We start from the raw sequence: 13,879 nt of genomic DNA, 5'->3' as shown, positions 1-13,879 counted from the left end.
TGTTTTTATTAACTTTGTAAACAATGTTTTACTGATTTGTGAATTTGGATACTATATTGGAGTTTCATAAATTATGGATTTTTTTGGATAACTTCCGAATAATAAATGTTTTAAAATTTCCCGCGTTTTTGGGAAGCGAAGTATAATAAATTAGGTTTTCATAATATTTCTTAATTTTATTACTTAAATTAGTAATATCCGATTTGGGATTTTAAAAATAAAATTGTAGTTTGTGTAAAGCTCCAAAATTTTTGTATTTATATTCAAATTAAAGATTATTGAATCAAGAACCAAATGCAACAAGAACCAACTTAATTGAATAACTATAGAGAAAGTTATGCACCAAACAAGCAACGAAGGTCAATGTTGTCAACAACCAAACTACATGGACCTTGCGATAAAAACTGCTCTCACTACAAAGCTCCGATTCAAGATCCGACCGGTCAAAGTCAAGAACTAGGTGTTAAGGATCAGCTGTTAAAAGTTTAGCTCGATCCAGCGGTTAACGAGTTGGGAAAGTCAATTTTACTAAAACTACGCATATTAAAAAAAAGACATAGTCGCCCAACGACCAAGGCACTCGCCCAGCGACTATCCGACGTGTCCAGAATACGAAAAATAACGTCAAATATCAAAGTTTTATTAATATTTGAACCCCTAACTTGGAAATACAGAAAAAATTAACGATTTCCCCAATCTTGTCAAGTATTTCACAAAACACTAATCAAACTTATCCAAACGAAACAGGAACAATCAAAAGAACTTAAAAAAAGTGAAACCTAACTTCCCTTACCTGGAAAAAGAGGGCTAAAGGAAACGATAGCCCTAACAGAAGCTCACCACAACTCAACAGCAGCTTAAGAAACTGAAATAAGAGACGTAAGAGTACGAAAATAACTTAGACTTATGGAGATTGATGTGAGTTTAGAGCTTAAGAGCTGAAAACGAAAGGAACCAAGAGGAGGGATCAACTTACGTGGTAGAAGGAGGTTTCAACTTTTGAAATCGAGGAGTTCGTTCAAGCCCTAGCAGAGATTTCTACTTCAGCATAGGAGACACAGAAGGGAACTGTTTATGTGAAATGAGGCAGAATGGAATAGTGAGTGATTGAGAAGGGGTCTTGGGATCCCAAAGCGGGCTGAACTTGGTCCCTCGAGAAGGTCAAACCCAACCCTTTTTACAGAATAGGGTGTAAAAGAAAAAGAGGTCTCACAAAATATTGATAAAAGATTATGTTGTATACAATTTTTAAATTTTTAAAGATTATCATTAAAATAAGTTGTGAAAAACAACTTTTGTACTTATATACCTACAAAACAATTAAAACCTTTTACTATAAATTATAAAAGTTTTTAATATTTATTTTTATTAATTAATTATTTTTTAATTTAATAATATTTTTTAAAATTTGTTATTATTTTCACAATGATAATTTATTTTATTTTTTATTATCATAAAAAAGGGGAAACATAGGTGGACATTTAGTATCAAGAGGAAAACTAATATTAATTAAGTTTGAATACTAATTTGGTCTATATTTTTATTGAGTTTTTTAAATGTGATTCTAGTTTTTTTGTGTAATCAGGTTTTGATTTTTGTTAATTTTTCTCAATTCAGTCTTTTTTGGATAAAGTCGTTTAAATAGTTTACGACATGTGAATATGGTATGTGCGTGTTAGTTTGTGTTTTTTCTTGTTATTTTCTTTTATTTTTTCTTAATTTAAAAAAAAAAACATATTCACAAGTCAAGTCAGCATTGTGTCATTGTGTCACGAGACAATATCAGTACCACATGAAAGTGTCAGTGTCACGTGTCTTTATCAATGTCACGTGTATTCAATTCAGATCTTGTATTTTTTATTTTTGTTCAATACAATCCTAATTTTTTTTAAATTGATTAATTTTTTTTCTCTAAATTGAAACCAAATTTAATTTTCATATAAATATTATACTGATATTTTTATTAAAATCCACATTCTTATTAAATATTTCTAAATTATTTTTAAACCAACTCTAACTATATCACTACAAGTACAAGAAAATCTCTAAATAGTGATCAATTTTAGTGTCAAAAAATAATTATCCACTATAGTTATGATATATGAATATGATACATACATAAGATACGACACATACCTCATAATACGTTTATTTTGAAAATAATAGAATATAATACATGATATATGCATATTGAAAAGTGTATACAAATTCCTAAAAACATGATAAATATTTGATTGTTATCATGTGAATCCAAATTAAAATCATATATATTAAAAGTTGTCAAAATAAAAAATTATAAATTATTGTCATATATCTGGAAATCTGGAAAACAAAAATTCAAAATTGGCGAGCCAACCTGCCAGCCAGTGGGCCGGGTTGATTATTTTATAATTTTATCCCATATATCTCGGCTCAACCCGTATAAGACGAGCTAAAATCGGTCGGGTCAAAACAGGTCGGGTTGGCCCGTGTTGACAACCCTAATTAAGAACCAAGTAACAAACATCATCAAATTTCAACTTATTACCTCCCGACGAACTACTCACAACTGTGACGGTAGCCTTCCAGCTTTCTAGTAGGGAAGACAAAGGTATCAATGCTCATACTTCCTCATCAAATTCTATTGCAACATAACTCAATTGGGTTGTGACTATATTGAGTTCATTGAGATGTTCTATTGTTGATGCACCTTCTGTCATCTGTAAATTGAACATTTGTCTTATCAAATGAACTTTGTTCGAGGTCGAAAGATTTTCATACATTCTAGAAAGAGTTGCCATAAGACTTTTCTTAGGTGCTTCTTTTACAATATTGGATGCAACATTGCGAGATAATGTCAAACGAATAACTCCAAGGGCTTGCCTATGAAGAAGAGCCCAATCTTCATCTTTCATGTCCTCTAGTTTATTTCCTAAGAGATGTTGATACATCTTTTTCTGATACAAATAATATTCAATTTGCATCTTCCAATAGGCTAAAGTCTACACCATCAAACTTTTCAGTTTTCACCTTTCCTTCATTTACATCCATTGCTCCCACTTAAATATGATTCCCTCAATCATTTATAACAATAAACAATAGTAACAACCTAGCTTTAATATCAGTTGTTAAGAAAAAAAATGCACATATCCTATAATCAAATTTATGGAAAAAATATAAATGCGAAATAATCACACATAAAATTCATAACCCCTAAGTCTTTGGGTTGTTGCAGACTTTTTATTTGAAAGAGAAAATTACAAAACAATTGTTTACAAAACACTCAACTCATAATCCGAATAAACCTAGAAAAATAAATATTGTTTCTCTCTCTCTTTCTTATCTCTTTTTTTTCTCGTTATTGGAATTGCTTCATAAATTTTAAGGTATAATATATGCATAACACAAATATATATAATCCTCACATTTTGTTTTTCCTATAATTAAGCATTCTATTAATTTATTGATACTTATCTTTCTCTATTCAAAAATATATATTTCTCCTCCTAATCTATTGGTTACCAATTCCAACAATCGGGTAACTAAAATAGTTTTTATTATGAATAAAAATTATAATTTATTTCTAAATTAGTGATTAAAATAGTTTTTATTATAAATTGGTATCTCAATTGGTCACTAACATTAACTATCAAAATTTTGACTACCAAAAACATTGGTCTCTGTATTGGTCTCTAATTAGGGAATTGGTCTCTAAAAATATTTCTAGTCATCAGAATTGGTTATTATTTAAGATTTTTCTTGTAGTGTGTTATTATATTTATGTTTGATCTTTGCTACAAGTAAAAAATAGGGTTAGAGTTGGTTTAAAAAAATAAAATTAAAATCTTCTAATTTTAAACCAATCTAACCCTATTATTTCAACCAACTATAACCTATTTTTTGTACAGATAAAAAAATTAAACATAAATCTAATCATTATATTCTAATAATATGGTTAGAATTGATATAAAAAGAATTTAAAAATATTTAATAAAATTGTGAATTTGAATAAAAATATTTGTATAAAATTGCCAAATTTTAAAAAAAATAGATTGAAATATATATATATATATATATATATGTGTGTGTATATATATATATATGTGTGTGTGTGTATATATATATATATATATATATATATATATATATATATATATATATATATATATATATATATATATATATATATATATATATATATATATATATATATATATAGGGACTGAATTTAATATAAGACAATGACTCGTGACATTGACACTGCCACATGACACGAGTGTCAATGACACGATATTGACTTGATGCGTGAATTTTTTTTAATTAAAAAAATTAATAAAAAATCACAAGCTAACACGTGACATACCATATCCACATACCGTTAACTATTTAAATGGTGTTACAAAAAGGACTAAATTGACAAAAAATAACAAAAATTAGAACTTGATTGAAAAAAAAATAGAAATTATAAATGTCAAAATAGGAATCAAACTCGATATTATTCTAAATGCCCAAAAAATATCATATTCGTAAAGAAGAAACGTAAAATTACTCCTCTGTGTGACGTCCCATTTAAATATTAAACTTAAATAAATGCAACATCACACAAAATAATACAAGAAGCAAGTCCTGGAGTATAAACACTACTCCTTATAGTTGTCCAGAAGTAATCAGGAAATAATCAAGACACACCACGATGCCAGTCACAAAGTGAAGTAAAGAGGTCAACATTAATTCAAAATAAAACCTAGAGAAAAGACACTACATGGGCCATAGCCCTAGAGAAAAGCCCAAATAATGGAAATCCAGCCCAAGTGGGTTATGCAGCGGAGTCATCATTTCCCTGTTGACCACGAGTATTTCTCACATCTGCTCACATCAATAAATTGATGATCATTGCAAAAAGAGAAAAAACGACACAAATAGTACATACAACAAACAAAAAGGGTAAACTAGAGTAGAAAATAGTTTATCATACAATTACATACTATTTCATAGTCCAAGAAGTATATGTCAACCAAACATGTTAAGACTTTTCAAACAATACACTAAGACTCAGACACGACTCATCTAGATACATATAATTAGTCGGATTCAGCGGATGCTTGCACTTGTGGTAGACTTCCCTGCTCTACCGAGCTAAATTGTTACAATGTCTCATCCCCCCACACAAGGTTAGCCCTTAATGAATTTCAGGCCTCCTACTACTCTCACCACTAGAGTCAGTACGCTCTATGTGAGACTAACTGACTCTTTAAAGTGTTAGGATGCAACCTTACCTCGAATCCTTACTGAATTATATAGATGGGGCACCACCATGAACTCCCACTAACAGGGGTCATGGAATTACGTCCCAACCAACTAAGGTACCACCATGAGGTCTCACCTAGAGACTCATGGAGTTACGCCTTAACCAATGAGGTACCACCACGAAACTATCATGGGATTACGTCCTAACCATATACGAATCATGTTCCACCAACCAAGTAAATACTTATCATGCATATAAATCTCATGCCAACCTTTATAACCAACCCTCATTCGTATTCCATGTCAAAACCATATCAAACTCATCATTGTCAATCCATGAAACCATCCATACATGCGACATGCCCCAATCATGTTAAACTCCTCCATCATAGACTATAAATCATCTCACTCATATATAATCACCTAATTCATACTTTAAAAGCAAGATCAATACAAACATATAGCCAACATTTGAGAATAGAGAAACAACAGAACAAGTCGCATTCTCGTCCAGCTTCTCGCTCAGGCATAAAGGTCTCGCTCAGGCGAGAGGGACTCTCCCTCAGGCGAGCTCCTTTCGCCTAGGCGAGAGCTCGACAAACAGGAACATTGGCCCTCTGCACTTGCTCGCTTAGGCGAGATCTCCTCGCCTGAGCGAGACATTCTCTCGCTCAAAACAAAGATTGGTCACCTGAGCGACAACTCGCGCAAAAGACCTGGGCGATTCTCTGCCAGTCTCGCTTAGGCGAGACAAGCTTGCTTGGTGATATCTCAATTTCTATACCTTCATATTGAAGCTTATTGCACTCATTTGCCATTTTTAGTTTCCTTTATCTTTCATCATAGCTTAAAAATGTGATATTTTAAAGTTGTCTTCAAAAGCTGCAGTATCGCCTGGCGGTATTTGTTACCGCCCGGCGCATCTTAAAGGATCATTTTCCACTGTCACGTTCCCGCCTGGCGCTATCCTTATTCCGCTAGGCGCTGGCGGAAAAACGCTAGTTTTTCAGCACTGACCTTTGCTGCTTGTTTTGATCATAACTCTCTCTACAGGTGTCCAAATGAGTTGGTTCTTGTTGCGTTGGATTCTACACTCAAAGAGCTTTAATTGAAGTGGTAGAACGCAATTTTTGGAATTTTGTGCGAGATGCAGTTTCCTCTGGAAGATGGCAGCAGTTACAAAGGCAAAAACCACCTCATGTTTTCGTTGAAAACTTGGTGCATTTAGCAAAGCCTTGAGCAGACCCTTTCTTCACCTAATGGGCCTCTTCTCTGCACATGGAATAGCCCAAAAAGGAAGCTGATCTAGGGTTGGCCATCATTGCCACATCAGCAGACAAAACAGAAGAAAAATTTTGTTTGGACTGGCAGCACACACACTGAAAAAGGAGGATAAGCTTTTGGCAGCTTTTGCGGGACAGAATGTTGTTAGGAATTTGGAGAGGCAATTTGGTGCAGAGGGGAGGGGGCTGAAATTGGAAAAAGAAGGGACACAGAGAGACCTCAATTTTTTTTTTACAGTTTTCTCGTTTTAAAAAATAGAACGCATGTAACTCAGTTTCTCTCGAAGCTTTTCTGCAAATTTTCTCAGTAGAAGAGGGTAATGGTTAATACACTCGGGTAGCTTTTCATTTTTTTTCTCTGAAGTTTTTCTTATGCTATGAGAATGAATGTTCATCAATTTCTTCTAGCTTTCTATTGCAATTTCCAGTTTAGGAACGAAGTAATCTTACTCTCGGGTAGCCATAGTCCCTCGTATTATACTTATTTCTCACTGTTCCATTGCCTCTGATTTTCTTGATCTTCACCTCATTTTTAGTGCTACATTCTAGGTTTGTATGTGTTTTATCTAGTAGTGCTGAGATCAATGGTTGACTTTGCACAATGAACTCCAATCCAGTGTTAATCTCTGATTTTCTGGACTACTATTTCGGCCACTGGTTCTGCACTATTTTACCATGCTATTTGCTGCCTTTTTCATCTTTTTGAGCACTAGATTGGAGCACTTGCTATTTTGTTGATGCTTTTCTTTTGATATCTACTTTTACAGTTTAGTTTGATCTTGCATTTCACTTAATCTGTGCTGCGCTTTACATTCCAATCTTGCCTTTTTATTTTCCCAGTTTTACTGAAAGTAGTACCTATTTTGTTCTCTGTTACACATTTCTCTTTTCAGTTAAATCTTGGTTTAGTTGCATTTTTGTTTTCTAGTTTCACAGTCTGTATGTAGTGTTAATTGCATTCTAATTATTTTAGTTATTACTACTTTCTGTTCTTACTTCTGAAAATCCTCAAAAATCTGTCTTTCAACACAATCAATGAACTCATTGCATTGACTCCATCCTTGGACTGACCTGAGTTGATCCTTATACTGCATTAGTAAAGGGTGATTAATTCAGTTTGTTTGGGACAGTTTAGGCGACAAAATCTGTCTACCAAATTGGCGCCGTTGCCGGGGATGGTGCTAGTGTTTTGAGCTTATTGAATGTTTTTCTCTTGCATTTTGTACAAATTTAGTATATAGTTTCTTTTTTTATTTTTCTAGATTTTTCTCTTTGGCTACTAGTTCAATAAAACTGATTTCTGAATGCATCTCTAATCTATGCTTGTTGTAGTTTGTTGCACTTGTGTGTGTTTCATGTTTTATGACCAGGTCTAGGATAAAAGAAAAAGATTTGTATCCCTTGGACCCTGAAGTTGCAAGAACATACAAGAGGCGATATAGACTGCAACAACAAAGAAAGAAACAAGGAGAGTCCAGCCACACTGTCTCATATTCCAATAGTGACACTGCAAGTTCTCATTCTGAATCAGAAAGTATTGAAGATATGGCTGGAAACCAAGAGAGGACTTTGAAGGAGTTGGCCAATCCTGATATTGGTTACCAACCCCTATGCATACAACTGCCACAACAACCAGAAGGTGCAGTAAGCTATGAGTTGAAATCTGGTTTGATACATCTGCTGCCCAAATTCCATGGTTTGTCTGGAGAAGACCCTCACAAGCATCTAATGGAGTTTCACGTAGTCTGTTCTACTATGAAACCAGTTGATGTGCCTGAAGAGCTAGCGAAGATGAAGGCCTTCCCATTTTCATTGTGTGATGCAGCTAAAGATTGGCTTTACTTGCAACCAACACCAATAACCACATGGACCGATATGAAGAGAAGATTTTTGGAGAAGTTCTTTCCTGCCTCCAGAACTACATCAGTGAGGAAGGATATCAGTGGAGTGAGACAGCTGCAAGGAGAGTCCCTATATGAGTATTGGGAGAGGTTTAACAAGTTATGCTCATCATGCCCAAACCACCAGATCACAGAGCAATTGTTGATTCAGTATTTCTATGAAGGTTTGCTGCCCATGGATAGAAACATGGTGGATGCATCTAGTGGAGGCACTTTGATGGATAAAACCCCTTCTACAGCAAGAAGTCTAATTTCCAATATGGCTGCAAACTCACAGCAGTTTGGTGTAAGAAATCTTGGAAAAGCTGTACATGAGGTGCAAACTCACAATGTGGATGTAACTGAGCATTTAAGGTTGGAGAACAAGTTAAATGAGTTAACTTCTATGGTGAGGCAGCTAGCAATAGGCCAACAAACCACTCAGACTCAACAAACTCAGCAGAGATTATGTGGGATTTGTGCTGCTGATCATTTCACTGATGTGTGTCCACAGCTGCAAGAACCAGCCCCTGCTGGAGTTTTCCAAGCACAATCTAACACTTCTAGATCTCAACAAAACCAGCAATACAACCCATATTCCAATACCTACAATCCTGGTTGGAGAGATCATCCAAATTTGAGGTATGGACCAGCACAAACACAACCGCTAAGAGGGCCATTCCCTCCACCCCAGCAACATCAATTTCAGCCACAAGTCAATCAATATCCACAACAGCAGCAGAGATACGTTCCTCCACCATTGAGGAACAATGCAACAACACCTTTGCCTACCCCAACACAACCTCAAGGCAATGCAACAATTGTGACTGAAGATTTGGTAAAGCAGATAGCTGACAGGATGGCTATTCAAACGGCAGAGAGGATGTCTGCACAGATTGAGCAAAATGTGACAGCAACCATACAAGACCTAAAGACCCAGCTTGGCCAGTTAGCAACTGAAATGAATGAGGTGAAGCAACAAGGGTCTGGAAAGTTGCCATCCCAGCCAATGTTGAATCCACATAACAATGTGAGTGCCATTACATTGAGGAGTGGCAAGGAGTTACAAGAAGGCACTCAAAACAAAGACAAAGGAAAATCGGTTGGTCAAGAAGTGCAACAACAACCACCACAGCAAGCACCAACAGTGCCACTGCCTTTTCCTTCCAGAGCTGCTACAAATACCAAGAAGTTGGAGGATGAGAAAGATTTGATGGACATGTTCAAGAAGGTGGAGATCAACATTCCCCTGCTGGATGCAATCAAGCAAATTCCGAAGTATGCAAAATTTCTCAAGGAGTTGTGCACTTATAAGAGAAATCTTCGCAAGAGGCATCTCCAAACAGTTTCATCATTGTCACAACTTGGTTTGCCTCAAAAGTGTGAAGATCCAGGGCATTTCACCATCCCTTGTACTATTGGAGAGCTTACCATAGCTAATGCTCTGGTGGACTTGGGAGCTTCAATCAATGTGATGCCAGAATCTGTGTATAGGATGCTTAATTTAGGTAGATTGAAGCCAACCAATGTGGTGATTCAACTAGCAAACAAAAGCACAGCTGAACCTTTAGGAGTCCTTGAAGACGTGTTGGTAAAAGTAAATAGATTGATTTTTCCAGCTGACTTCTACATTCTTGATATGCAGGATGATCGAGCCATGCACCAATCCACTTTGATCTTGGGAAGACCATTCCTAATGACTGCAAAGACCAAAATAGATGTGTACTCTGGTACTATGTCTATGGAGTTTGGAGATGATATAGTAAAGTTCAACATCTTTGAAGCTATGAATTATCCAATAGAGGGTCACTCCATTCTATACGAGCATCCAGTTTTCATGTGTGATGCTGTGAAACCTGGACCAGTTACTGACTTTTGCACAAACATAGATTTAGGAGTTGATTTCATTTTAGATGTTGATTTTGATTTATCACTTTCTGAATTTGTTGATCTTTTTGATATAGACTTAGACACACTCACAGATTGCTCTTGCACTGAGAGCACTTGTGCTGCTTGCACTGAGATATTTGCTGTTACAACCTCCCTTTCTAGTTGTTTTGCAGAAACTGACATTGAGGTTAATGTTTCACAACAAGCAGCATTAGAGCAAAAGACATGTAAGCAACAATCAAAAATGGAGTTGAAACCTCTGCCAGAAAATCTGAAGTATGCCTATTTAGATGAGGAGGAAAGGTTTCCTGTGATTATAGCCAACAACCTCTTGGATGAGCAAGAAAATGAGTTACTGCAAGTGTTGAGAAAGAACAAGAAAGCCATTGGCTGGTCATTAGATGACATTCCAGGGATTAGTCCAGCTGTTTGTATGCACAGGATCCTGCTAGAAGATGATTGGAAGCCTGTGAGGCAACCACAAAGGAGGCTTAACCCTACAATCTTGAATGTGGTAAAGGAGGAGGTATCCAAGCTATTGAAAGCTGGCATCATTTATCCTATATCAGATAGCACATGGGTTTCTCCCATCCAAGTGGTGCCAAAGAAATCAGGAATTACTGTGGTGCAAAGCAAGGATGATAGTTTGATTCCAACAAGAGTTACCAACAAATGGAGAGTTTGCATAGACTATAGGAAGCTCAACCAAGCCACTAAGAAGGACCATTTTCCTCTCCCATTCATTGATCAAGTCATAGAAAGGTTGGCTGGTAAGACACATTATTGCTTCCTAGATGGTTTTTCTGGTTATATGCAAATACATATTGCACCTGAGGATCAGCATAAAACTACTTTCACATGCCCTTTTGGAACATTTGCATACACCAGGATGCCATTTGGATTATGCAATGCACCTGCTACTTTTCAGAGGTGCATGTTAAGTATTTTCTCTGACTTGATTGAGTGTTGCATGGAAGTCTTTATGGATGATTTTACTGTGTTTGGCACTTCATATGCTGAATGTTTGCATCATTTAGATAGAGTCTTGCAGAGATGCATTGAGACTAACTTGGTTTTAAATTATGAAAAATGTCATTTCATGGTGAGTGAAGGCATAGTCTTAGGCCATCTCATATCTGACAGAGGCATTCAAGTAGATAGGGCCAAGATTGATGTGATTACTTCTCTACCTTACCCCTCCACTGTGAGGGAGATCCGTTCCTTCCTTGGACATACAGGTTTCTACAGGAGATTCATCCAGAACTTCAGCAACATTGCATTACCATTATCCAAGTTGCTACAAAAGGATGCACCCTTTGAGTTTGATGAGCCATGCAAGAAGGCATTTGATGAATTAAAGAGAAGGCTCACTACAACACCTATTTTGCAACCCCCAAATTGGGAGCTCCCCTTTGAGCTCATGTGTGATGCGTCTGACTACGCACTAGGTGTTGTTCTCTCACAAAGAAAGGAAAAATTTCCTTATGTCATAGCTTATGCCTCAAGAACATTGGATCCTGCACAGAGCAACTACACCACAACAGAAAAGGAGTTGCTTGCCATTGTTTTTGCATTGGACAAGTTCAGATCATACTTGGTGGGTTCCAAAATCACTGTCTTTACCGACCATGCTGCTCTGAAGTATTTACTCAAGAAATCTGATGCCAAACCAAGACTGATCAGATGGATGCTCCTCCTACAAGAATTTGATTTGGAAATCAAGGATAGGAGTGGAGCCTTGAATCAAGTTGCTGACCATCTCAGCAGAATTGAGGGCACACACAACACAGTGCCAATCTGTGATGATTTTCCTGACTCACTCTTATATTCTTTACATTCTTGTAATTCTATTCCATGGTATGCTGACCTTGTGAACTATTTGGCTACTAACATTTTGCCTTCTCATGCATCTAAAGCTCAAGTTGACAAGTTAAAAGCAGATGCAAAGCATTTTGTTTGGGATGACCCCTACCTTTGGAAGTTCTGCAGTGATCAAGTGATAAGAAGGTGTGTCCCTAATGGTGAGTTTGAAGCTATTCTACACCACTGCCATGACACATCGGTTGGAGGCCATTCTGGGCCTCACAGGACTGCAAGAAGAGTGTTAGACAGTGGATTTTACTGGCCAACAATCTTTAAGGACGCATACAGGTTTGTTAAAGGGTGTGAGAAATGCCAGAGGGCAGAAGGTAACATTACAAAGAGAAATGAAATGCCTCAACAACCTATAATTGTGTGTGAAGTATTTGATGTGTGGGGCATAGATTTTATGGGGCCTTTTCCCCCCTCTGCTGGTTTTTCTTACATTCTTCTAGCTGTGGATTATGTGTCTAGATGGGTGGAAGCCAAAGCCACCAGGACTAATGACTCTAAAGTTGTTGCAGATTTTCTCAAGACTAACATTTTTTGCAGATTTGGGGTGCCAAAAGCAATCATCAGTGACCAAGGAAGCCACTTCTGCAATAGAGTGATAACAACACTACTCCTGAAGTATGGGGTGACTCATAAAACCTCCACACCTTATCACCCCCAAACCAATGGGCAGGCTGAGGTTTTCAACAGGGAAGTGAAAAATCTGCTACAGAAATTGGTGGAACCACATAGGAAGAATTGGAGCCAACTATTGGATGAAGCCTTGTGGGCACAAAGGACAGCGTATAGGACACCCCTAGGCATGTCACCTTTCAGAGTAGTCTTTGGGAAAGCATGTCATCTCCCCGTGGAGATTGAGCATAAAGCCTATTGGGCAGTGAAGAGATGCAATTTGGAGTTGAAGGAAGCTGGGAAAGAGAGAAAGCTTCAATTGCAAGAGTTAGAAGAAATTCGATTGCAAGCATATGAGAACTCCAAGATCTATAAGGAGAAGGTGAAGAAATATCATGACCAGAAAATCTTAAGAAAGGAGTTTTATAAAGGCCAAAAAGTGCTCCTGTTTAATTCCAAGCTTAAACTCATGGCTGGTAAGCTTCGATCTAAATGGGATGGTCCTTATGTTATAACTAAAGTCTTCCCTTATGGTGCAGTTGAAGTTTTTGATGAAGCTACCAACAGTACATTCAAGGTTAATGGCCAGCAACTCAAAGTCTTTCATGACAACACACCAAGGCCAAAGGAGAGCATTGAACAACTCAGTCTTACTGAGCCAATGAGAGAGGAGGATGAACTCCTCTAAGCTGTTAAGATCACCATACCAAGTTTGTTTACCCTCACTCACATTGAGGACAATGTTGGACTCAAGTGTGGGGGAGGGGTTTCAATTTTCATTTAATGTTTTTGTGTTTTTTGTTTAAGATTAGGTATTTTGTTTCTATTATGTTAGGCATGTTTGTTAGTGTTTTGATTGAGCCTCGTTTAGTCTTCATTGTTGCACTGAATGAAAATAAAGGCTTTTTGAGCACATGTGAATAATTTTGATTCTCCATCCTTAGTTAGAAGTTTTCACACCTGATTGACATGTTCATGCATTGTGTTTAGTTGGATTCTCATGAGAGTTAGATGACGGATCAGATTTGATGAATTATATCCTTAGTGAGCTTTGAGCCAAATTTCTTCATTGTGTGATGTACTCATGCTTGCAATGTGATCTAGAACTTGATTGAA

General features: G+C 36.5%; 1 protein-coding gene across 1 annotated transcript; it reads left to right on the top strand.

Moving 5' to 3' along the window:
• Positions 1-7,871: 7,871 nt before the first annotated feature.
• LOC146888628 (uncharacterized) lies at positions 7,872-13,451 on the top strand. Its single transcript, XM_085665236.1, has 3 exons — positions 7,872-11,786; positions 12,174-12,304; positions 12,431-13,451. The coding sequence occupies exons 1-3, from the start codon at positions 7,872-7,874 to the stop codon at positions 13,449-13,451; spliced, it is 5,067 nt and encodes a 1,688-aa protein (XP_085521362.1).
• Positions 13,452-13,879: the final 428 nt, after the last annotated feature.

The sequence above is a fragment of the Vigna unguiculata genome, chromosome 1 (assembly GCF_037176805.1).
Source record: "Vigna unguiculata cultivar grain cowpea cultivar isolate G323 ecotype 2 chromosome 1, ASM3717680v1, whole genome shotgun sequence".
Taxonomy (NCBI): Eukaryota; Viridiplantae; Streptophyta; class Magnoliopsida; order Fabales; family Fabaceae; genus Vigna; species Vigna unguiculata.
This window is presented reverse-complemented; position numbering and strand designations above follow the sequence as displayed.

Bases quoted from the DNA above. Each gene is read 5' to 3' on its own strand.
- LOC146888628 (XM_085665236.1), top strand. From the start codon at position 7,872: ATGACCAGGTCTAGGATAAAAGAAAAAGATTTGTATCCCTTGGACCCT. The intron at 11,787-12,173 runs ACATTGGATCCT...GCTACTAACATT, and splicing joins TCATAGCTTATGCCTCAAGA to TTGCCTTCTCATGCATCTAA. The intron at 12,305-12,430 runs GTTTGAAGCTAT...GGACGCATACAG, and splicing joins AGGTGTGTCCCTAATGGTGA to GTTTGTTAAAGGGTGTGAGA.